General features: G+C 42.2%; 1 protein-coding gene across 2 annotated transcripts in view; it reads left to right on the top strand.

The window, feature by feature from the left end:
* Positions 1-15,073: 15,073 nt before the first annotated feature.
* SHISAL1 (shisa like 1) overlaps positions 15,074-21,329 on the top strand; it is a gene marked incomplete at its 3' end in the record, with an annotated part of 65,306 nt that continues 59,050 nt past the window's right edge. For both annotated transcript variants that reach the window (XM_083366369.1, XM_083366368.1), the window contains exons 1-2: positions 15,074-15,169; positions 17,920-18,133. In XM_083366369.1, coding sequence (XP_083222495.1) covers positions 15,103-15,169; positions 17,920-18,133 — 281 coding nt within the window. In that variant the 5' untranslated portion in view covers positions 15,074-15,102. The remainder of the gene's footprint in view (positions 15,170-17,919; positions 18,134-21,329) is intronic.

The following is a 21,329-nucleotide window of genomic DNA, read 5'->3' on the forward strand; positions in this document are numbered from 1 at the left end:
TATTAGTGCACCAAACCACTTTCAGCCAACAACAACTCCATCCGGACCCAATGCCAGCTGGCATAACCAGGTTTTAAGCCTTTTCCTGAAGGCTAAAAGGGAGGAAAAGGATATTACCTCCTTTGACAAAATATTCCAAAGGGCAGGGGGCATAGCAGAAAAAGCTCTTCTGGATCCCACCAGCTGAAATTCCTTGGCTGATGGGATCCCAATAGGTCCCTTCGGTCAGCACAAGTGGGGCAGGCCAGTCCAATGGAGGAAAGACAGTTCCATAGATATCCTGAATCCATGCCGTAAATGGCTTTAAAGGTAACAGCCAGCATCTTGAATTGCACCCGGAAGCAGATCAACAACCAGTTAGCTTGTGTAACAGTGTTGTTATATGTGCCACCCTAGGGGCCTCCAAAACTACCTGTACTGCTCTGTTCTGGAACAATTACAGCTTTGGGATATTCTTAAAGGGTAGCTTGGATTATTGCAATATTGCATATTGCAATAATCCAAGCGGGAGTTGCTCAGGGTGTGAGGGACTGAGCGCAGGTTCTCATGATCCAGAAAAGTGTGTGCAGTTGGTGCACCACACAAAGTTGTGCAAAGGCTCTCCTAGCCATGACTGCCACCTGCTTTTCAAGCAGGAATTGCAGGTCTAGGAGAACGCCCAAACTGTGCATCGTGGCTATCTGGGGTAATGCCAACCCATCCTGCACTAAAGATGATAAGCCTCTTGATCCCAAGGCCCAAAGCCATTCCATCTTACCAGGTTTCAGCTGAAGCCTGTTGTTCCCCCATCCGGGTCCCCACAGCCTCTAGACCAGGGGTAGGCAACCTTGGCTCTTTTAGGACTCGTGGACTTCAACTCCCAGAATTCCTGAGCCAGCATGGCTCAGCTTGGAAACCTCTCCCTTTCCCCTCAGCATGGCTGGCTCAGGAATTCTGGGAGTTGAAGCCCACGAGTCATAAAAGAGCCAAGGTTGCCTACCCCTGTCCCGAATCTCACAGTTAGTCCAAAAGAACACCACAGTCAGCTGCCAAGGGGTCCAGGAGAGCAAGATGGATGCACTGACTATCCTCCTGTCCTCCTCTCGCTAGAGATCATCAACAAGCACAACCAATGCCATTTCTGATGCATAACCAGGCCTGAAACGTGACTGAACGGTAGATAATTTTGTGAGCAATGTAGCCTGTTTCTCCTGCTCATCCAAAACCATTGAAACCTAACAAGAGTGTTTCTCAACCTTGGCAACTTGAAGATGTATGGACTTAAATTCCCAGGCTGGTTGGAGAATCCTTGGGAGTTGAAGTCCACAGACCTTAAAGTTGAGAAGCCCTGATCTTAACTGATGGGAACAGGTCTGTCGGTATACTACCCAAAATGTGATTTTCGGTCAAATAATCTTAGTTCTTAAATATCATCTAGCAAAAACAATATTTGCAAAGCTCTGCTTTTTACATTTGATGTCTTATGGGATGCATTAAATCCAATCTAGCCAATGACTCTGGTATTTCCTGACAGTCAACAGAATTAGCCTGCAATACTGCATTCGCTAACCACTGCGCCCACCATAATAAGACAAGAACTAACAGACTCCCCATGGCAAATCCTTGCTTATCTGTGTATTTTATATCTTCTGCGAATGTGGTATGCTTCCAAAGTGCAACTTCAGGAGATCAGCACAGGTACAAGGATTCACACACAGGGCTGCCACCCCAGAGTGCTGGGGCTTTATGTAGAAACATGGTGCTCCTGGTCAGTGGCAATAGCCCTCAGACTGATGGAGCGTAGGATAAGCAGGCCAGTCTAATTATTGATTCCAGGGTTGCCTATAAATTGAAAGGAGAACCAGGTTTTTGAAAGCTGAGGGGACAGTGGCAAAAATTTCCAGACCATTGCTGCAGCAAATAGCCATATTCCTGTTTGCAGTGGTGGGTGTTTGTTTCACAACCTTAAAGTAATTTGAGTATAATATGTGGGTCTGGGGTCCATTAGTGTGGTGCCCCAGGAGGAGGTTAATTTCTCTGGATAAACAAAAAGTGACACTAAGAGCCTTACCCTTTGCTGGCTAATGCACTGCCCAAAGTGTGTTTGTGGTATAAATAAACCAGGCTATAGATGCAAATAGGCTAGAAAATGTTTCTCTAATCCTCACTTCTTTAGCTCCCCTACAATGCACCAGCCTTTTATAATTATATTTAATAATTTGTGCTTGAAGTTAGGAGCTTAATGAGATGAGGGGTTGTTTTTTTCTCCATAAGGCTACTTCCTAAATGTATTTTACCAAAATGATATTTTGCTATACTCTTGAGAAAAAGGCAGCACACATGAGTGCCTTTACTCATAACAATCCTGCAGAGTAGAGCAGGGGGACCCAACTCCTGGTCCATGGACCAGTACCGGGCTGTGGCATGCTAGCAACCAGTCCGTGCAAACAAGGAAATCCCCATCTATGGGATGCAGGCAGTACGCAAAACCATGCCCTCTCCAGTCCGCAGAAAAACCTCTCTCCATAGAAGTGGTCCCTGGTGCCCAAAAGGTTGCCTGCCCCACTTTACATTTGGGGGGGGGGGCTGTGTGGAGAGAGTTTCCTTCTTTAAATTTCTGAAAGTCTACCTCTGTGAAGATCTTACCTGGAAAGTTAATACAACCCAGGTTGTAGAGAGCGTCCTTTCGCACTGTATTGTGGTTTGGTATGCTGGTCTGAGAGCCGCGGATAGGAAGGCATTACAGAGGGTGGTGAGCACAGCACAAGACATTGTGGGCTGTCCCCTGACACCACTGGATGACCTCGCCAGGGCTCGCTGCCTTGGAAGAATGAGGAAAATTCTCAGGGATGACTCACACCCTGGTCAGTACCTCTTTACTCTCCTACCATTGGGTAGGAGATACAGGAGTATAGCCAGCCACACCAACAGGCTGAAGAACAGCTTTTATCCATGGGCTGTTAGGCTCTTGAACGGGAAATAATTTTATAATTTTATGTATGACTGACTTGCAAGGCCAGTGTGTTGTGCAGTTAGCTCACATGTTGTAACAAGATGGTGGGTTTGTTGTCACTGTGAGTTGTGGTGGTGGTGGTGATGGGGCACGAAGGGAGGCTCAGCAATCTCAATGTATACATGGTTGCACTTTGACAATAAAGGTTCATTCATTCATTGGGGACCTCTGTAGTAGAGTATATAACTGACCTATAGTTCTGGGAAAAGTGCGTATAGTCAAGGCTATGGTCTTCCCAGTTGCAATGTATGGCAGTGAAAGTTGGACCATAAGAAAGGCTGAGTGCCAAAGAATGGAGGCCTTTGAACTATGGTGCTGGAGAAGACTCCTGCGAGTCCCTTGGACTGCAAAGCGATCAAACTGGTCAGTCCTAGAGGAGATCAACCCTGACTGCTCTTTAGAAGGCCAGATCCTGAAGTTGAAACTCAAATACTTTGGCCACCTAATGAGAAGGAAGGACTCACTGGAGAAGAGCCTAATGCTGGGAAAGGTTGAGGGCAAGAGAAGAAGGGGACGACTGAGAATGAGGTGGCTGGATGGAGTCACTGAAGCAGTAGGCGTGAGCCTAAATGGACTCCAGCAGATGGTAGAGGACAGGAAGGCCTAGAGGAACGTTGTCCATAGGGTCGCGATGGGTCAGACATGACTTTGCAGCTAACAACATAGTTCTGGGAATCAGACAGGGAGCTCTGCAGGTCCAATAGGGACTGGTCCAGCACCTTAATTGTTATGCTATGTTTGCTTTTTCAACAATTCTGGCAAGTAGAGGAGAAGAAGGGCCTTTATAGAAAACCTGGTGGTCTCCTCTTACATTTCTGAAAATATGAAAGCCATTGAACAGTGCCCTTTCTTTCATTACCATTTCACCCAAAAGCTAGTTTGGTGTAGTAGTATCAGGTTAGAAACTAGGAGGCTGTGAATTCTAGTCCTGCCTTAGGGATGGAGCCAGCTGGATGACCTTGGGCCAGCCACTTTTTCTTAGCCCTGGAAAGGAGGCAGTGGCAGACCACTCCTAAAAGAAATCCTGCCAAGAAAACCTCAGGGACTTGTCCAAGGCAGTCGGTTGCTATGAGTCAACACTGACTCGAAAGCACCCCCAAAATAAAATAAGATACACACATCCGCAGGCTTTCTTTCTCCTTGAAACAGCAATTCATGCCGTACCATAATTGAAGAGAATAAAATTCATGCCTGGGTCATATTTACTTTATGAGTGACGGGTGATTCATTCCATGCTCCCATTTGCAAGTCCTAAGATGCTTACTGTCAGCAAAGATGAATGTAGGGAAATGTAAGTGGATTCAGGATATAAGGAGAAAAATAAAAGTTTTTTTTAAAAAAAGGATGTTTTCCTTTTTTTTGCAACATAAACCGCTGTTGTCAGTGCAAGGGTGATTTTCACCATGACATTTGCAATTCATTAGTTTGTTGTTCCATTTCAATTACTCTCGGCTTCTCTTTATCTGGGCTTTATGGGGCACATTTTATGATGGAAAGTTCAGTGTTGAATATGAAACGCTTACATTCAAATGTTCAGATCAGGATTACATAGTTTTCAAGAGTAAAATATTCTGGTCTTTTCTTGGCTGTAACTTAACAATAGCCCCTGCCCTGATGAACAGCTTATAGCTATCCAGCCCGGAAAGCTTCAGCCAAAAGTGCAGCTTAGGTATTTCTGTAACCCCCACCCCACCCCAATTTATTTTATGTCAAAAACTATTATGATAGCAGTTATATGCCTAAGGACATCAAGGACACGTTATTTGCAAGATAGGTTTAATTTAAATCAAATTGCAAGGGTGGATAAAACACAACTGCCTGAAGGTTAAATCCAAATTATGTTTAGCTTTTTGGATGAATTTCTCATGGTGGTTAATGTCACCAAGGATAAACCTTATGGGTGTTTTTTTTAAGGTTGAATCAACATCTGGTAATTTCATGGGTTCATCCTTTAAATTTTATTATTTGTTTATTACATTTGTATCCTGCTGTAATTCAATGAAGGACTCTCAGCGGTTACATGCAATGTAAACATCCACAGTAAAAAAAAAAGTGGAAATTTAAGAGTAGAATTATGAAATAAGAATAAACAGTACCAATCTCAAAGAATTTCAAGCTGTTTGTGGAAGACGGGGAGAAAGCCAACTTAATCACAGCAGTTCCAAAAAAAAAAACAACCCCACAGCCCTTGTCACCAATTGTATCCTCTGGAAACATCATGTATCTTGGGCTGATTCCAGTTCTGAATCTGACCTGCTGCTAACCATTTAAACCTTTAAAGCAGTATTTCTCGAGTTCCAAGGAAGTAGTGGTGAACTAAAGATAATTCCATGAGAAGGGGAGCGAACGACCATTGCAAAGAGGGGAGAGAATGAATCAGTTCCCGAATTCCTCTCTGGATGAAGGAGAGGACTTGGGAACATCCACAGGGCTCCACACAGGTGTTCCCTGTGACAAGACTACAAAACAGCAATCTCTGCCGACCTCTGAAAGTGAGGAGAAAAACCATGGGACACTGGGATGATCCACTTCCTTTCTTAAATCACTTTTATCAGAAGTGGCTTGTAAATTGCTTTTTGGATATTAAGAGCTTCAGAAGGACAGGTTTTATTATACTGGTTGATTTTCATTAAAAAGAAAAGCAGTAAAATTGTGATTAGAATGTTGGTCTTAGAAAGCCTTTTCTTCTAGTATCGTGTCCTGCATTGGTGACGCCCTGTTGTCGAATCAGCCTCACTATTTGCTTCTGAACGTTTTGCAGATGGAAGTTCAAACCCCATGTTACCTAGTTCTTCCTGTAAGCTAAGTCCAGCATCCAGAAAGTGTTTCAAGGTGAGCAGATAACAGGGGCAAAACATGTGCTTGATGGGCAAGGCAGAGGAGATTCTATAACTGTGGTGGCGAACCTATGGCACGAATGCCACTGGTGGCATGCAGAGCCTTCTCTGTGGGCATGCGCGCCATCACCCCAGTACTAGGCCTTCAGCTGGGTTTTATAAAACCTTTTTGCTTTAAGCCTCTGCCGCCATGTGCAAAAAAAGAGGTTCATTCAATCAATCAATTTCAACTTCTCGCGGGGGGGGGAAATCTCACAAAGTTGGAATTGATTGATTGAACTTTTTAATTCCCACCCAGTCTTCCATTACCACCACAGCCATGCCCACCCAATGGGCCATGCCCACCCAATGGGCCACACCCACCTGACAATACATGAGTGGGTTTTAGGTTGCAATTTGGGCACTCATTCTCTAAAAGGTTCGCCATCACTGATCTATAACATGAGAGTTCCAACTTTATGAAGAGTTGAGAGATCACCACCACCACCCCTCCATGAGTATTGAGAAAGAGATTGACTGCATAACTTGTAGATGAAAGCACATACTTACTCTAATTCCAGGTAGTCAACTAATCAAAAGCCTGAGTACAGATTAATTGGGGCACTGCTTCTCAATCTTAGCAATTTTAAGAAGTGTGGACTTCAACGCCCACAATTCTAGGAGTTGAAGTCTGCACATCTTAAAGTTTCTGAAGTTGGGTAGCATTAGTTTAGAGCTCGATTAATTATAATAAAAGCAGACAGAGACTCAACATATTTTGTTGCTGTGGCATAGATGAGTGACATTCTGCTTGTCTCTCTCAAAAAGTAGATTGATGTTTTTCCTTCTGCTAATTTGGTTTTCTGCTTATTAATCACAACCTTTTGCCCCGAAGGTGGTTAATCCATATGAACTGTTAATGTGAATACCTGTCATTTGCTAATACCACTGCTCCTTGAAAAAGTAGATATCAATTAGCCAACTAAGAATGAAAATAAGACAACAATCAGTTTGAATGTGAGATCTGCAGTGGAAAGCCAGAGGGCTGTGAGATTCAAAGTGGCATTTCAGAAGCAACAAGATTCAATCCTGGGATCTAATGAAGAAACATCAAAGACATCTGCAGTTATTTCATTGTTCTGCGCAGAATGGGATGTGTTTAGGAGAGTAAGGCTGCAAATTTTCAGTTCAAACCCCAAAGGGTTCATTGCAAAAAAAATAAAAAAATAAAATCCCATATGACTTCTTTTCAAGCAGAAATAGCAGGGGTGAGCACAACACAACTCAGCAGGCTCCCTGCGTTTAGAGTAGAACTTCAGAGAGGTTGTGCCAAATCTTTGTAAAAAGTGTCCTATCCCACTTAAAAATAAACCCTCTTTAAACAATGGTTAAAAAGTCAGCTCTGTTTAAAGATCAAGTGGACCATTACTTTCTGAGAACTTGATTTTCTAGTCTTGTTGACAATCATGCCTCTTTGGGGGAAGATTCCAAAGTCTGCCAACAACTTCTTGCATCTTGTAACTCCCATGGTTTTCAAAATCCAGATCTTTAAATACAAATGTCTAATCTTCATCCCTTTGATCATTTCCTTTCTTGGCAGCCAAGCCTGGCATGATTTCTTTTTTCTTGGCAAGCCAACCCCTTACGGGAATAATGCAGGACATCCATTTGCAAATCCAGTGTAATATACATTCCCAGGATCTTGGATCATGATAAAAATCTGTGTACCTAAAAACCAAGAGAAGCTTTGATTGTACCATTGGGGCATCTTCACCTTTTTTTTTACCACATTCTGCATGTCAATTCAGAGCTCTCGAAAAATTAAAGTCTTGGAGCTGTGGCTGTGGCTGTGGCTCTGTTAGGAATTTGATAGAATTAAAGAGCAAAACTCAAAAGACAGAACATTTGTCCCTCCCCAAAGCAAGAAGAAGCAGTAGTCTGATAGGCAGAGTTCTGCAGAAGTGATCAAAAGGTTGATTTCCCATTGTGGAGATTCCAACTTTGGAAGGAAAACTTCAGCAGTATTTCACACTTAAAAAAACCAGAAAACCCAAAGGTGCTTTTTCAAGAACCCACTGGACTTTCTTGTTTTTAATTGAAGATATTTCGCTTCTCATCCAAGAAGCTTCTTCAGCTCTGGCTGGATGGTGGGGAATGGAAGGATTTATACTCCTTTCAGACAGCTGGTCATTTGCATTCTTTTAGAGCAGACATGTCAAACACAAGGCCCGGGGGCCGGATCCGGCCCGCAAAGTGGTTACATGCGGCCCACGAAGCCATCTTGGAAACAGTGAGGGAACGGCCCCCACTGCCTTGGCCCTGGCCCAGAGACCCTCCTTCTGCCAGAGACCCTCAGATCTGTCCCACTCCTGCCCAGGCCCCCATAGGCACCCTTGATGCGAACGATGCAGAGCTGGCCATGCCCACCCAGTAGGCCATACACACTCTAGCCACGCCCACCCAGTAGGCCACGCCCACCCAGGCCACACCCACCCAGCCCCCTGAGGGCAACCGCAATGCTGATGCGGCCCTCAATGAAATTGAGTTTGACACCCCTGTTTTAGAGAGTCATTGAGGCCACCTGGAGGCTTATCTGTGTCGTCAGGGTCACCTGGGCAGTGCAAATGGATGTGCAGCCTTCTTGAAACTGTTGAAAGGACTGTGTTGTAGACTGGAGATAGATGACGTCGTATCCCTCTCTGTTGAGAGAGGGCTGTTCAATTTTGACATAGACGGCCTCTTTGATGCCTCTTTCAAGCCAGCGGTCCTCTCTGTCCAAAATGTGGACTTTTGCTATCTTTAAAAGAGTGGCCTTTCTCTTTTAAATGCAAATGGATTGCTGAATTGTATCCTGATGGGTTTGTTCTCCTAGGTTGTGCCATGCATTTATGAAGTGGTTGTTTTATTTCCCCAACATACTGATCTGCTCATGGTTCACTGCATTTTACTGCATATACCTTGTTGTTCAGTTTGGGTCTGGGTGTTTTATCCTTGGGGTAGACAAACTTCTGCCTTTGTGTATTCTTGGGTTTAAAGTGTGCACATATGTTGTGTTGGCTGAAGATCCTCCTGAACTTTTCTGATATTCCTGAAATGTATGAAATGACTACATTGCTTCGTTTATTGTTTTCTTCTTTGTCTGTTATGGAGGCGCTCCTACTGGGTCTTTTTGGCGATTTGAAAATCTCCATAGACATTAAAAGGCCAGAAAGTATCGAGATGTCCACCAAATCTGCAATGTGTCCTCAAGACTCTTCTTGAGATATTAGACTCAATTCAACACTTTGAATCACCTTGGAAATTTGATTTGGAGATTCATTTCAGGGTTGATAGACTCAGGTCGCTTTCAACTCTATCCCCCCTTTGAAGCTTCATAGAGCCTTAGTTGCTGAAATCAGAAGCTGAATGATCTGCAGCTACATTAATTGCTGCTGTAATGAGAGTTGTCCAAGCTTCTCTCTCAGTTCATATCAGAAGGACTCTGCCCACACCGTTTCCAGCTTAATAACTTTTATGAAAAGGCAGATACTTTCTTGAGCTGTGGCTCAATTCATGAGATGCACAGAAGTCCTACATCAGTCTTCTTCTTGTTAGCTGCGAAGTCGTGTCTGACCCATCGTGACCTCATGGACAACATTCCTCCAGGCCTTCCTGTCCTCTACCATCTTCTGGAGTCCATTTAGGCTCAGTCCTACTGCTTCAGTGACTCCATCCAGCCACCTCATTCTCTGTCGTCCCCTTCTTCTATTGCCCTCAACCTTTCCCAGCATTAGGCTCTTCTCCAGAGAGTCCTTCCTTCTCGTTAGGTGGCCAAAGTCAGTTTAGTCTCTGCCTTTTCATCAAATGTGTTAATCAGAAAAAGTGCAACCAGACTCTTCTGATCCTTTGGCTAACCTAGATTTAACATGGCTCTCCTCCTCTAATGTCCCCATTCATATGAAGTTCCAAATGAAGGGAGCGCTCCCTCTTTATTTTTCCACCCAAAATGCTGCATGTTCTCTCACCATCTCCACAATGAGGACTTTCTGATTTTCCAAAGATTTGGAAGCTTGTTCCTCCTACCCTAGAATTGGACGTGAGCATTGGGGGTCTCTAGTCTGATCTTTGGATCAATGGAGGCGTCCTCACTGAAATATCCCTGACTGGTAGCTTTTAACACTCTGCTTGAACACCTCCAAAGAAAAGGAGCCCACAATTTCTCTGGGTTTTGGTAGCTAAAATATTCCATTGGAACCTGCTTTCCTTTGTCTTTGGTTCATTATTCCATGTCTAGAACTTGGAAATGATCAAGAAGAGGTCTGGAGTTTTCGTGTTGAAAGCCTAGGTCTCTTTAAGGCAGACATGTCAAACACAAGGCCCGGGGGCCAGATCCAGCCCACGAAGTGGTTTCATGTGGCCCATGAAGCCATCCTGGAAACAGTGAGGGAACAGCCCCCTCTGCCTCGGCCCTGGCCCAGAGACCCTCCTTCTGCCAGAGACCCTCCGATCTGTCCCACTCCTGCCCAGGCCCCATAGGCACCCTTGATGCGAACGATGTAGAGCTGGTCATGCCCACCCAGTAGGCAACACCCACTCCAGCCACACCCACCCAGTAGGCCACGCCCACCCAGGCCACACCCACCCAGCCCCCTGAGGGCAACTGCAATGCTGATGTGGCACTCAATGAAATTGAGTTTGACACCCCTGCTTTAAGGTATAAGACTTAGCAACCTGATCATCCCGGCTCCTCTTTTCCAAAGCTGTTCTGGGTTCTTTGAATCCGTCTTAAAGTGCAATTTCAAGTGTATGGCATTTTTGGGGAAACAAAGTGCTATTACCTTCCTCTCCCTATCGCCTTTTCTCAAACAGAACCATATCTAACCTTTCAATCTTTTGTAGTTCCTCCATCGTCCTAGTTGCTTTTCTCTGACCCTGATCCAGCTTCACCAAATCCTTAAACCAGAGTTTATAAGATGTGTGGACTTCAAGTCCAGAATTCCCCAGCCAGGACTTAGAGAGCAAAAGGGAAGGAGTATTTTCTGTAATATAGCAATTGTCTTTTGTATTGTGATTGTTTATATTAAGCAGCCTATGTTAAACAGCTTAATAAGGTTAAAGTAACACGGACGCGGTGGCTCAGTGGGTTAGGATGCTGAGCTTGTCAATCAGAAGGTCGGCGATTTGGCGGGTGAAATCCCGAGTGCCGCGTAACAGAGTGAGCGCCTGTTACTCATCCCAGCTTCTGCCAACCTAGCAGTTCGAAAGCACGTAAAAATGCAAGTAGAAAAATAGGGACCACTACGGTGGGAATGTAACAGCGTTCCGTGCCCGTTTGGCGTCTAGTCATGCCGGCCACATGACCACGGAGACATCCTTGGACAAGCGCTGGATCTTCGGCTTTGAAACGGAGATGAGCACCGGCCCCTAGAGTTGGAAACGACTAGCACGCATGTGCGGGGGAACCTTTACCTTTACCTTTAACACTGATTATATTTGTATGAGCTGTGGTGGTGCAGTGGTTAGAATGCAGTAATCCAGGCTATTCCTGCTGACTCCCGGCTGTCAGCAGTTTGGCAGTTCAGGTCTCACCAGCTCAAGATTGACTCAGCCTTCCATCCTTCCGAGGTCAGTAAAATGAGGACCCAGATTGTTGGGGGCAATATGTTGACTCTGTAAACCACTTAGGGAAGGCTGTAAAGCACTGTGAAGTGGTATACAAGTCTAAGTGCTACTGCTATTCTACTCTTGCTTCTTGTTTTATAGAGGTTCTGCACAGTTATCTCTTTGATAATTCTTTTATCTTCCTAATCACCCAATGCGGTAGGGTAGCAAAGGGGAGGAAAGTTGACTGAAAGTTCCCCATGAATTTTCATGGCTGACTGAGCAGTGAATTTTCCTCTGCCTACGTAGCTCTGCCCACATGGCTGTGCCAAAAGTAACGGCTTCACCAACGTGGCACTTGATTATTTGTTGGACTGTATCCTGAGATATCAACAATTTGAAGATGTAAGCTTGGAAATGCTTGATTTCCAATTTGTTGGCAATAAGATAGCAATTGTAGTTGGGGCACCACTGCAAGGGTTATTGAGTTAATGATGAGTGCTTACTTCTATTAACAGAAATAGATGCTTAGTACTATATTTATTTTCTATTTGTATAAATACATAATTAGGAGTGCATTTTATGGATTATTAGGAAAGCAAATTCTCCATAAAAGGAGAATCAGCTCTGTTTTCCAGTAAGCCTTCAAGGATAAATTCCCAACTCTGCAGATTTCTCATCCAGTGTTTATAGAAAATGAAGCAACTAGATCAGACTTAGGGGTGACTGAATGGACGTAGGCCTTATGTTAGGAGCTTTGTGAAATGGCCAAGAGCTCCCTTTGATATTTTCTTAAATGTTTTAAAAACCTGTTGTGCTTAATACCAGCCGGAAGCCTTTGAACATAATCATAATAGTAATGTTGGAAGGGACCTTGGAGGTCATCTCGTCCAACCCCCTGCTCAGGCAGGAAACCCTATACCATTTCAGACAAATGGCTGTCCAGTCTCTTCTTAAAACTTCCAGAGTTGGAGCATTCACAGCTTCTGGAGGCAGGTTGTTCCACTGCTTAATTGTTCTAACTGTCAGGAAGTTTCTCCTTAGTTCTAGGTTGCTTCTCTCCTTGATTAGTTTCCATCAGTTGAGTGATCTTATCTGTTTCTCTGAGGGAACATAGATTGGCTTTGGAGATTGGACTTATTGTATTCAATTAATCAGCAATTGATAAGAGATGTATCCTGTAAAGAAAAAAAAGGATATTTGATCCAGGATCAATTAGGATTAATATTTGGGATGATTTGGGATTGAAGCCATGGTAAATTTTCTACAAGTTGACTGTAATCACAGTTTGTTAACAGAGGGTTTTGGAATCTCAAACTTCCCTTCCTTTTATTCACAATTTTATTACCTTTATACTTTTACATAATGTATTCATTACTATTGTTTTTTCTGTTAACTATTTTATTATTAATATAGCTTATAGATGACAGGTTAACAATTTGTAAAAAGATTTAGTGGTTTACTAATTTAAAATTCTTTTGGCCTATTTCACAAAGGATGGGAAACCAGCATTGCTGTATTATATTAATCAGTATTCAGCTAGGGAGAATGTTATTTGTATCCGTGTTAGTCTTTATTTTAAGACACTTTTTCTTTTTAGTATCTTTTTTGCTGTTTTTTAATTCTTTTGTCCTTCAAAATATTTCGGTGTTTTGTATTTTAACCTTCCTTGAATAAACTAAATTTTTGAAGAGAAAAAAAAAGAGGCACAATTCAATCACATAGTCATCTCTTGATTTTTTTTGTACCTTCCCCCATCCATGGGCACTCTGTTTAATTGCAAACCACTTCCATATTTTTGCTAAGAAAACTATTTATTAAATAAGATGAGCCTTACTTGAAAGACGTATTTTGTACATTCTTTATATGAGCATCCATGGGGGCAGGACCAAAAGAAACAAATCACATAGTTATCATCAGTAAACTACACAGTTGATGCAAATTCTATAATTACATCATTTGTTTAATCCTGTTATGTCTCAAACATCTTTCGGGTGTCATTGTGACTTGTTAGAGAGGTGATTGCTTTTTTGAGTGTGTTTTAGCAATAGCAATAGCAATAGCAGTTAGACTTATATACCGCTTCATAGTGCTCTCTAAGTCGTTTTACAGAGTCAGCATATTGCCCCCAACAATCTGGGTCCTCATTTTACTGATCTTGGAAGGATGGAAGGCTGAGTCAACCTTGAGCCAATCAAGATTGAATTCCTGGCAGCGGGAAGAGATTTAAAGTAAAGAACTTGGATGAAATAGTTAAACATACCCCCATCTCCCCCTGTATGTGTTTCATGATACATCATACATCATACGTAATCCCAATTTTAAGGGACCTGAAAACATTTTGGGCATCAAAATGTTTAGATTTTCTTTGCATTTTAAAGAAAGAGCAAAGGAGATAGAAAAAGGTAAAACTGCAGGATAAGTCTAAATTCCGAAAGGGAAACATAGGAGGCAGGGAGAAAAATTACTAAAGGAAAATGAAAGACACACACATAATAAGCAAAAAAAGTGATTTGACCAGAATTACCATTTCCAATTCCTCAAATTTGGCCATTGTAACTTGACTTTAGAGACCTGTCAGTTGATTTATATTTACTTCTAGGAACCATCATCTGTGTTGGGACAAGATAAAAAGAAGTTATGGGGTTTTTTGAGCTAGTCTTTTCCAGTATTGCAACTGAAAGAAATTGTAGATTGAGTTTTGGGTACTAGTTAAATAATGCTCAGTAAATCCAGAAAGACTCAGAAATTCTATTTCACACATCAGTCTAGAAACTTAATAGCTGAAGTGCAAACAATTCTGCCATATAAACATTCTGTGAAGGTTCTGACTGATGAACCCAACCAAGCAAACACCCTTAAGACATTCCAATCTCTTAATGTAAAACTTTATTGAGTACATCATTTTGGCACGTATGAAAGCAAAACCAGCTCTGACAAACCCCAGGCCAAATCCCTATAGTAAAAGCATAGAATTCCATCCCTGAATAGGTCACATTGCCCAATTATATTGTTATGAGAAAATGTCTCTGAGTCAGGTCAGACACCTGATGAATCGTCCTTGATTCTCATGGTCTGCCTTCTTTAACTTTGTAGCCCGCATTCCATTTCCCCATCTTTCCTGCAAGATCGTTGGCAAGCTAAGAAGTAATCATTGCTGCAGCAGCAAAGCGAGCTTCACGTTTGACACATTCCCTTACCACTTATAGATTCTTTGTAGTACTTATGAACTGCAAAGCAAAAAAGGTTATACCGTCAGAGGTTCTGCATACTTTGGTCGAGTATACTTCAGTCTTGAAAAGCCAGAGGATGATGAGCCTTAAAGCTTCATCCCCCTTTTTCATGGCATTACAGTAGAAGTCCCCAACCTTTTGGGCACCAGGGACCGGTTCCATGGAGAAAGGTTTTTCCATGGACCGGAAAGGGTGTGGTTCTGTGTGCTGCCTGCATCCCATGGATGGGGCTTTCCTTGTTTGTAGGGACCAGTTTCTGGCATGCCATGGCCCGGTACCAGTCCATGGACCAGGGGTTGGGGACCCCTGCATTACAGGTTGAAGGTGAAGTTTTTAAAGCCTTTTGGTTAGTTAAATAGATCAGTGTGTGTGTTTGTGTGTGTGTGTGTGTGTGTGTGTGTATGTATGTCCCCCTCTTCTAACTTCACAATTTTGTCTGGTTCATTAGGTAATTCTCAAACAGCTCAATGAAAAGAAAACAATGACAAGTTGTGGTCGGCAATCCTTACATACACTGATGATTGTATTCTGTTCGCTCTTGTCAGCAGGTAAGTCAGACTTTTTAATTTATCAGTGGCTTTTGTTTTGATTTGCCTGAAATCGTTGGCTTTTATTTTGATTTGCCTGAAATAAAATTAATGTCCTTTTTGTATGAGCTTTTCATGGGTCAGTACAGATTTAATAAAAGACCACAGAAGAAAGTGACACTTGTTTTTCTTACAAAAGCTGCTTTCACCATCTGGCTGTTTTCTTCCTGTTTGTTTTTAAATAACAATAGAGCTGATATGTCTTGGGGAAAGGCAAGTAAACCATCCTAGAAATAGTTTATTTAATATGGGTGCATATTATTTCCTGCTGTCCATTCGTTTAATAGAGCAACACCAGTAAAAAACAACCTATCGGCAGATATTTCAAGACCTCTGAATAGCTTCAGGAGAAAGAACTTTAAAATGCAGAGCTTGGGGAACACAGGGTGAAAAGAGTTTTTAAGAAGAGATCGATCTGCACCTCAGATAAGGTGGTGTAGAAGAACAATGGCATTTCCAGGTTGACATGGACTTTGTGATTATACCTAGGACTATGGGTCCAGAAAGGTCAACATGGCCATAGCAATTGTCTACCACATGGGGGGGGGAAACTAGGTGGGGTTTTGATTATATGGCTGTGGCCATGATCGTGACTCTTTTTTCCCTCCTCCTTAAGGACACTACAACTGGGACAGATCAGGATATAATGACTGATTCTCCTGTTTCTGAAAAGGTCCTAACCTACTAATTGTCTAGACATGTCTCACACCCTAGTTAAAATAAGCAACCATTTTTACCTCCACAAAGGTGGACTTCGATTTAATTGTCCCCTATGTGAACCACAGCAACTACAACCACAGGCTCCTAAAGGATTCTCACAAGGCAATATTGATCGAGGGCAGATTGCAATAGTTGTTTGGGTTTTGTATCCTTTTGTTCTCTTCAATATCACAGACACCTTCGTATTTGATGCATCATTAGCCACAGACAGTCAGGAGGATGCTTAGTCTAAGAAAACTCCTTTGTTGTATTGATTTCAACAGGGAAATTAAAGGGCTTTGTTTACCGGAAAAGTCAATAGGACTTAACCATTTGAGCCTAATCAGTCCGTGAAATGGAGAATCTCATTTCACATGTAAGGCTATAGCTTTGGGGGGGGGGAAATGAAACCATGTCTTTGGCTGGAAGAAAATGTTAAGCCTGTAGATCCATGAAATTAAGATGCCTCCGGCTGATTGGAGATAAAGGACTACACCAGTGTTTTTCAATCTCGGCGACTTGTAAGATGTGTGGCTTTTTTTAGCTTCCAGAATTCCCTATCTGGCATATTTCCCAGTGAGCAGTCAGCATAGAGCAGACATGTCAAACTCGCAGCGTCACGTGACGTCGAGAGACATATCGGGACTGTTTTGCCATTGCCGGGAATGGGGTGGGCGTGGCTTCCGGATGACACGTCTGGCCTGCGGGCTGGCAGTTTGACACCCCTGGCATAGAGGGTGGCATAGAACCCAACATACTGGCTGGGAATTCTGGGAACTGAAGTCCACACATCTTAAAGTTGCCAAGGTTGAAAAACACTGGATTATACTGTAAAGAATTAAAAAGGGTATTCAGACAATGTCAGTTCCAATGAGAAGGAAAAACTTTTTGATCGAAACTAACCTAAGCTATAATCCTGTTGCAACAGTTTGGGGAAATATGGGGGTTGTTTGGGGGGGTGATTGCCCCAAGTTCACAGCTGTGGCATTAAGAAAGCCCAAGATCTACCTGAGATTACAGAGGTGTGTGTGCATATGATGAAGGGAAGAGATCTTGGAGAATGAAGGGAAGAGATGCAGTTTGGGGTACCATCTGATAAGAGCAGGCGGAGCCCCCAGTCATTTTAATGGTCAGAGAAAGAAACTTAGGAAGCAGCCACCAAGTAGTTAAAAGTGGCAATGGGAATTTTAAACTTGCGGATTTGCCAGATTGTTAGTGTATTATGATGATGATGATGATGATGATGATGATGATGATGTTGCTTTGCATGTACACTGAGTGCTCCTGCCCTGGAGACAAATTCCTTGTGTGTCAAATCACAAAGAGGAAGGAGTCAAGCTATTCTCCAAAGCGCCTGAAGGCAGGACAAGAAGCAAACTAATGGAAACTAATCAAGGAGAGAAGCAACCTAGAACTAAGGAGAAACTTCCTGACAGTTAGAACAATTAACCAGTGGAACAACCTGCCTCCAGAAGCTGTGAATGCTCCAAACACTGGAAGTTTTTAAGAAGTTTTTAAGTTTTTAAGACAGCCATTTGTCCGAAATGGTATAGGGTTTCCTGCCTGAGCAGGGGGTTGGACTAGATGACCTCCAAGGTCCCTTCCAACATCATCATCATCATCATCATCATCATCATCATCATTATTATTATTATTATTATTATTATTATTATTATTATTATTATTATTATTATTATTATTATGCCAAATAAAGTTCCATTCAATTCAGTTCAATTAAGTAGAATTAATTCATCTAATTGTGTCTCCAGCCTGGTTTACCTGGGAGGGCTGACATCCATCCTGCAAGTATCCTAAGTTTCTTTCTCTGACCGTTAAGCCACTTTGTCTAATAGTTTCCCTAGGTAGCATCGCTTCCCCTCGTCCCCTAAGGTCATCTGTATATTATGCTATTAACAAAAATGCCTATCTGCTTCGCACTGCTGCAAAAAAGCTAACTATTATTCTTTTCTGTTGCCAATGAGTTACAGAGAGATTTACACCTTGCCTTACAGCTTTCTCTGCACATTTTCGAGTCTGTGAGCCATATACCGATTACAAAGGTCGTTCCCACTTTGGATTCCATTGTCCCCGACTTTCGGACAATAAATCATACATCTTTTGCTGCCACCATAACAACACCGTGTTTAAATATTGCTGTAATGAAACAGAGTTTCAGACTGTTATGCAAATGAACTTAACAGGCAGTGCAGATGGATACATGCATAAGTAAGTAAATATCGTAAACTAAAATTACCTCTTTTTCCTGTAATCAAAATCTGATTTTTCGGTGTTCAAAGTTTTACTGAGTCATAAAAGCAGGTAGCAGAAATGTGTTTTAACTGCGTGTGTACCTAAAAATAAAAGAAGTAAATAACACTGGAAAATGAGGAGGAGAGGGAATTGCCATTTTTCTGCAGAGCAGAAATGTTATACTTGGCTAATTGCTATTTTAAACTTGTGCAGGCTTTGCATATTAATTACTTCTAATCATCTGCACTTAAACGGTAAGGTGCACTTGATTGTGTAATCCCTGGAGCATGCCCTCTTCATAAATTTTATTTTTATATTTTTACTTTAAATCCCATGGACTGTTTTTATTGCTTCCCTCCTCCCTTATATTCCATTTTATTTTTGGAAATCCCTTTTATAAACTCTGATTAAAAGACAGTGAAGAAAGCAGTTGAATTTCCCAGCAGGTCTGTATATGAAGCAGTTTTCACCACAGCCCCTGAATTTGCTTCTTAGTGCCTACGCTCAGAGTTGAGAAACAGCAAAGTGGAGTCTAGTTGGATAATGGGAACTTCCCCATCAGTGTGTTATTAGTAGAGCTATGTACATGGAGTTTCAATTGTGTCTCATGGCTGCCATCTTGACATTTTTGACCCTCTCCCCTGGAGACACTTAAGTCAATTGGATGCTTCCATTTTCTCTTTCAGCCGAGAGTCATTTCTTTTATTTGCACCGATAATTGGATTACTTTGGGGGTGAATTCTGTTCAGAATCGAACATGGCAATGTGATGTTGGCGTATCTGGACAACACACACAATATTAACCAATTCTGGTCTGTGATATAATAAAAAATTGATTGAAACAAAGTTTGTTAAGAGTCGGGTGAGGGTCAGTTGAAAATCGAAGTGAATGTTTCTAGTTTATAGTTGTGTGGAGAAGGAAGTAAAATGAAAGAAAGATGCACACCTAAAGGAGATAGATATAACATTAAACCATGGCTTATGATCTAGGTCTCTCGATTGCATCTTCTCCCAGCTCAAGTATTGATCTATATTTGCGGTGTTTGGGGGCTAAAATACATAGAATGATGATCAATTGATCACCTGATTGATCTCACACTCCAACCCTTGAGATTTCTGCTTATTTTGTTTAAATGTCAGGCAGGCTGATGTGAATCAGAATATTTGTTAGTCCCTCCCTGTAAGCACTTGCATAGACTGGAAGGTCTGTTGTTATTACAACAAGAATGTTCTTTGGCTTCATAGGGCTAATAAAATAAAATAAAATAATACATGGGGAATCCCGATACTTTTCAAAGGAGGTCTCACATCCCAGATCAAATTCAGCCAACTTCTACTTATGCTGGAGTTGACATTCTGCTGATCTTTATGGAGATGCAGAAGGACAAGACCTCAGTGTAAGTCCTGGGCAGATATAACTTAAAGACTATCTCTCTTTGGAAGCTGGTGGGAAGCAGACAATGATTAGATCTGTGAATGCTCAGGCTGAAGGAAAAATCTTCCTCAAAGCTTCTCTCCATCTCTTACACCTCTCTGATGTTACCTTCATAATCTAAAAGAGCTACATGTTGAGTGCTTAGCTGGAAAAGCTTTAGATCTTCATGCCATCTGATGTTGCCTTTCCGTTTTAACCCAGTTTATCTCACTTTTGCAGTGGTTGCTGGCAACTGAACAGAAAACAAAGCAGGCCTTAAGCTGTTTATGATTCACTCTGGGTGGGGGGTGAGGTCAAAAATCAAAGATGGAGGCTGCAATTATGCAATCAGACCCCACTGCTCTTTAACATGCACTTTAAAAACAGGCAGGGGGGGGAAATGAAGGTCTGGATGTCTTTGAAGATTCTCAGTCATCCAGATCACGGTTGTCCCAAAGGTGCTTGTTCAGGAGGCAACTGGATTTTCTTGTTTTTCTTGGTCAGAGCTGAAGAAGCTTCTTGGATGAGAAGCGAAATAGACACAGAAAACCTCCAAGTGGCATCAATGACTCTAAAAGAATGCAAATGACCAGCTGTCTGCAAGGAATATAAATCCTTCCATTCCCCACCATTCAGTCAGAGCTGAAGAAGCTTCTTAGATGAGGAACAAAATGTCTTCAAAGAAAAACAAGGAAGTCCAGTTGCCTCCTGAAAAAAGCACCTTTGGGTCAAGATCTTGATTTTGCTTCCCTGCCCCCACAGATGCCCCTCCATCCAGCCTTCTAAGAGTTTGGTGGTTTCTTTTCTTACTATTTTTCTTACTAAAAGTTAGCATTACATTAGCTTAGAAGCCTTGGCTAATCTTTTGCATCTTTCCCAAACTCTCTCTCAGTGCAGCTGACCTCACAAGGTTGCTACTATGTGGGGGGAAAAGGAGGAGGAGGCAGTCTATGCACCACCTTGAAACTGTTCAAAATTAAGACGAAATATACATGTAGTCCTCAACCTACGACCACAATTGCACCCAATGTTTCTGTTGCTAAGTGAGACATTTGTTGAGTGAATTTTGTCCCATTTAAAGACCTTTCTTGCCACAATTGTTAAGTAAATCACTACAATTGTTAAATTAGTAACACAGATGTTAAGTGAATCTGGCTTCTCCATTGACTTTTTTTTTTAATCCCATTTATATCCCGCCCTTCTCCGAAGACTCAGGGCGGCTTACAATCTAAGAAGCACAAACCAATGTGCTTAGCAATAGCCTTCATTCTATGTTTATGCCTGGTTATTAGGGCTTTCGCCCCCCCCCCCCTCAAGCAGCATTTTTACAAAGTCAGCTTATTGCCCCCAACAATCTGGGTCCTCATTTTACCTACCTCGGAAGGATGGAAGGCTGAGTCAACCAAGCTTGCCAGAAGGCCGCAAAAGGGAATCATATGTCCCTGGGTCACTGCAACTGTCATAAATATGAATCAGTTCCCAAGTCTCTGAATTTTGATCACATGACCATGGGGGTGCTGCAACGGTCGTAAGTGTGAAAAATGGACACTATTGTCAGTGCCATTGTAACTTCAGAACTGTTGTAAGTCAAGGATTAGCTGCACCTCCATGGAGTGACATTTTGAGTTCATTTTGCAAAGCTTCTCCAGCAGAGAAATAAATGTGGAACAGGTTTCCTGAAGTTAGAAATAAATGGTTAAATTTTTCATTTTTTAAATTTCAACTAAGTTTCGGTTGAGCTGAAACAAGAACAGGAAA

Source organism: Vipera ursinii, assembly GCF_947247035.1.
Source record: "Vipera ursinii genome assembly, chromosome: 6".
Taxonomy (NCBI): domain Eukaryota; kingdom Metazoa; phylum Chordata; class Lepidosauria; order Squamata; family Viperidae; genus Vipera; species Vipera ursinii.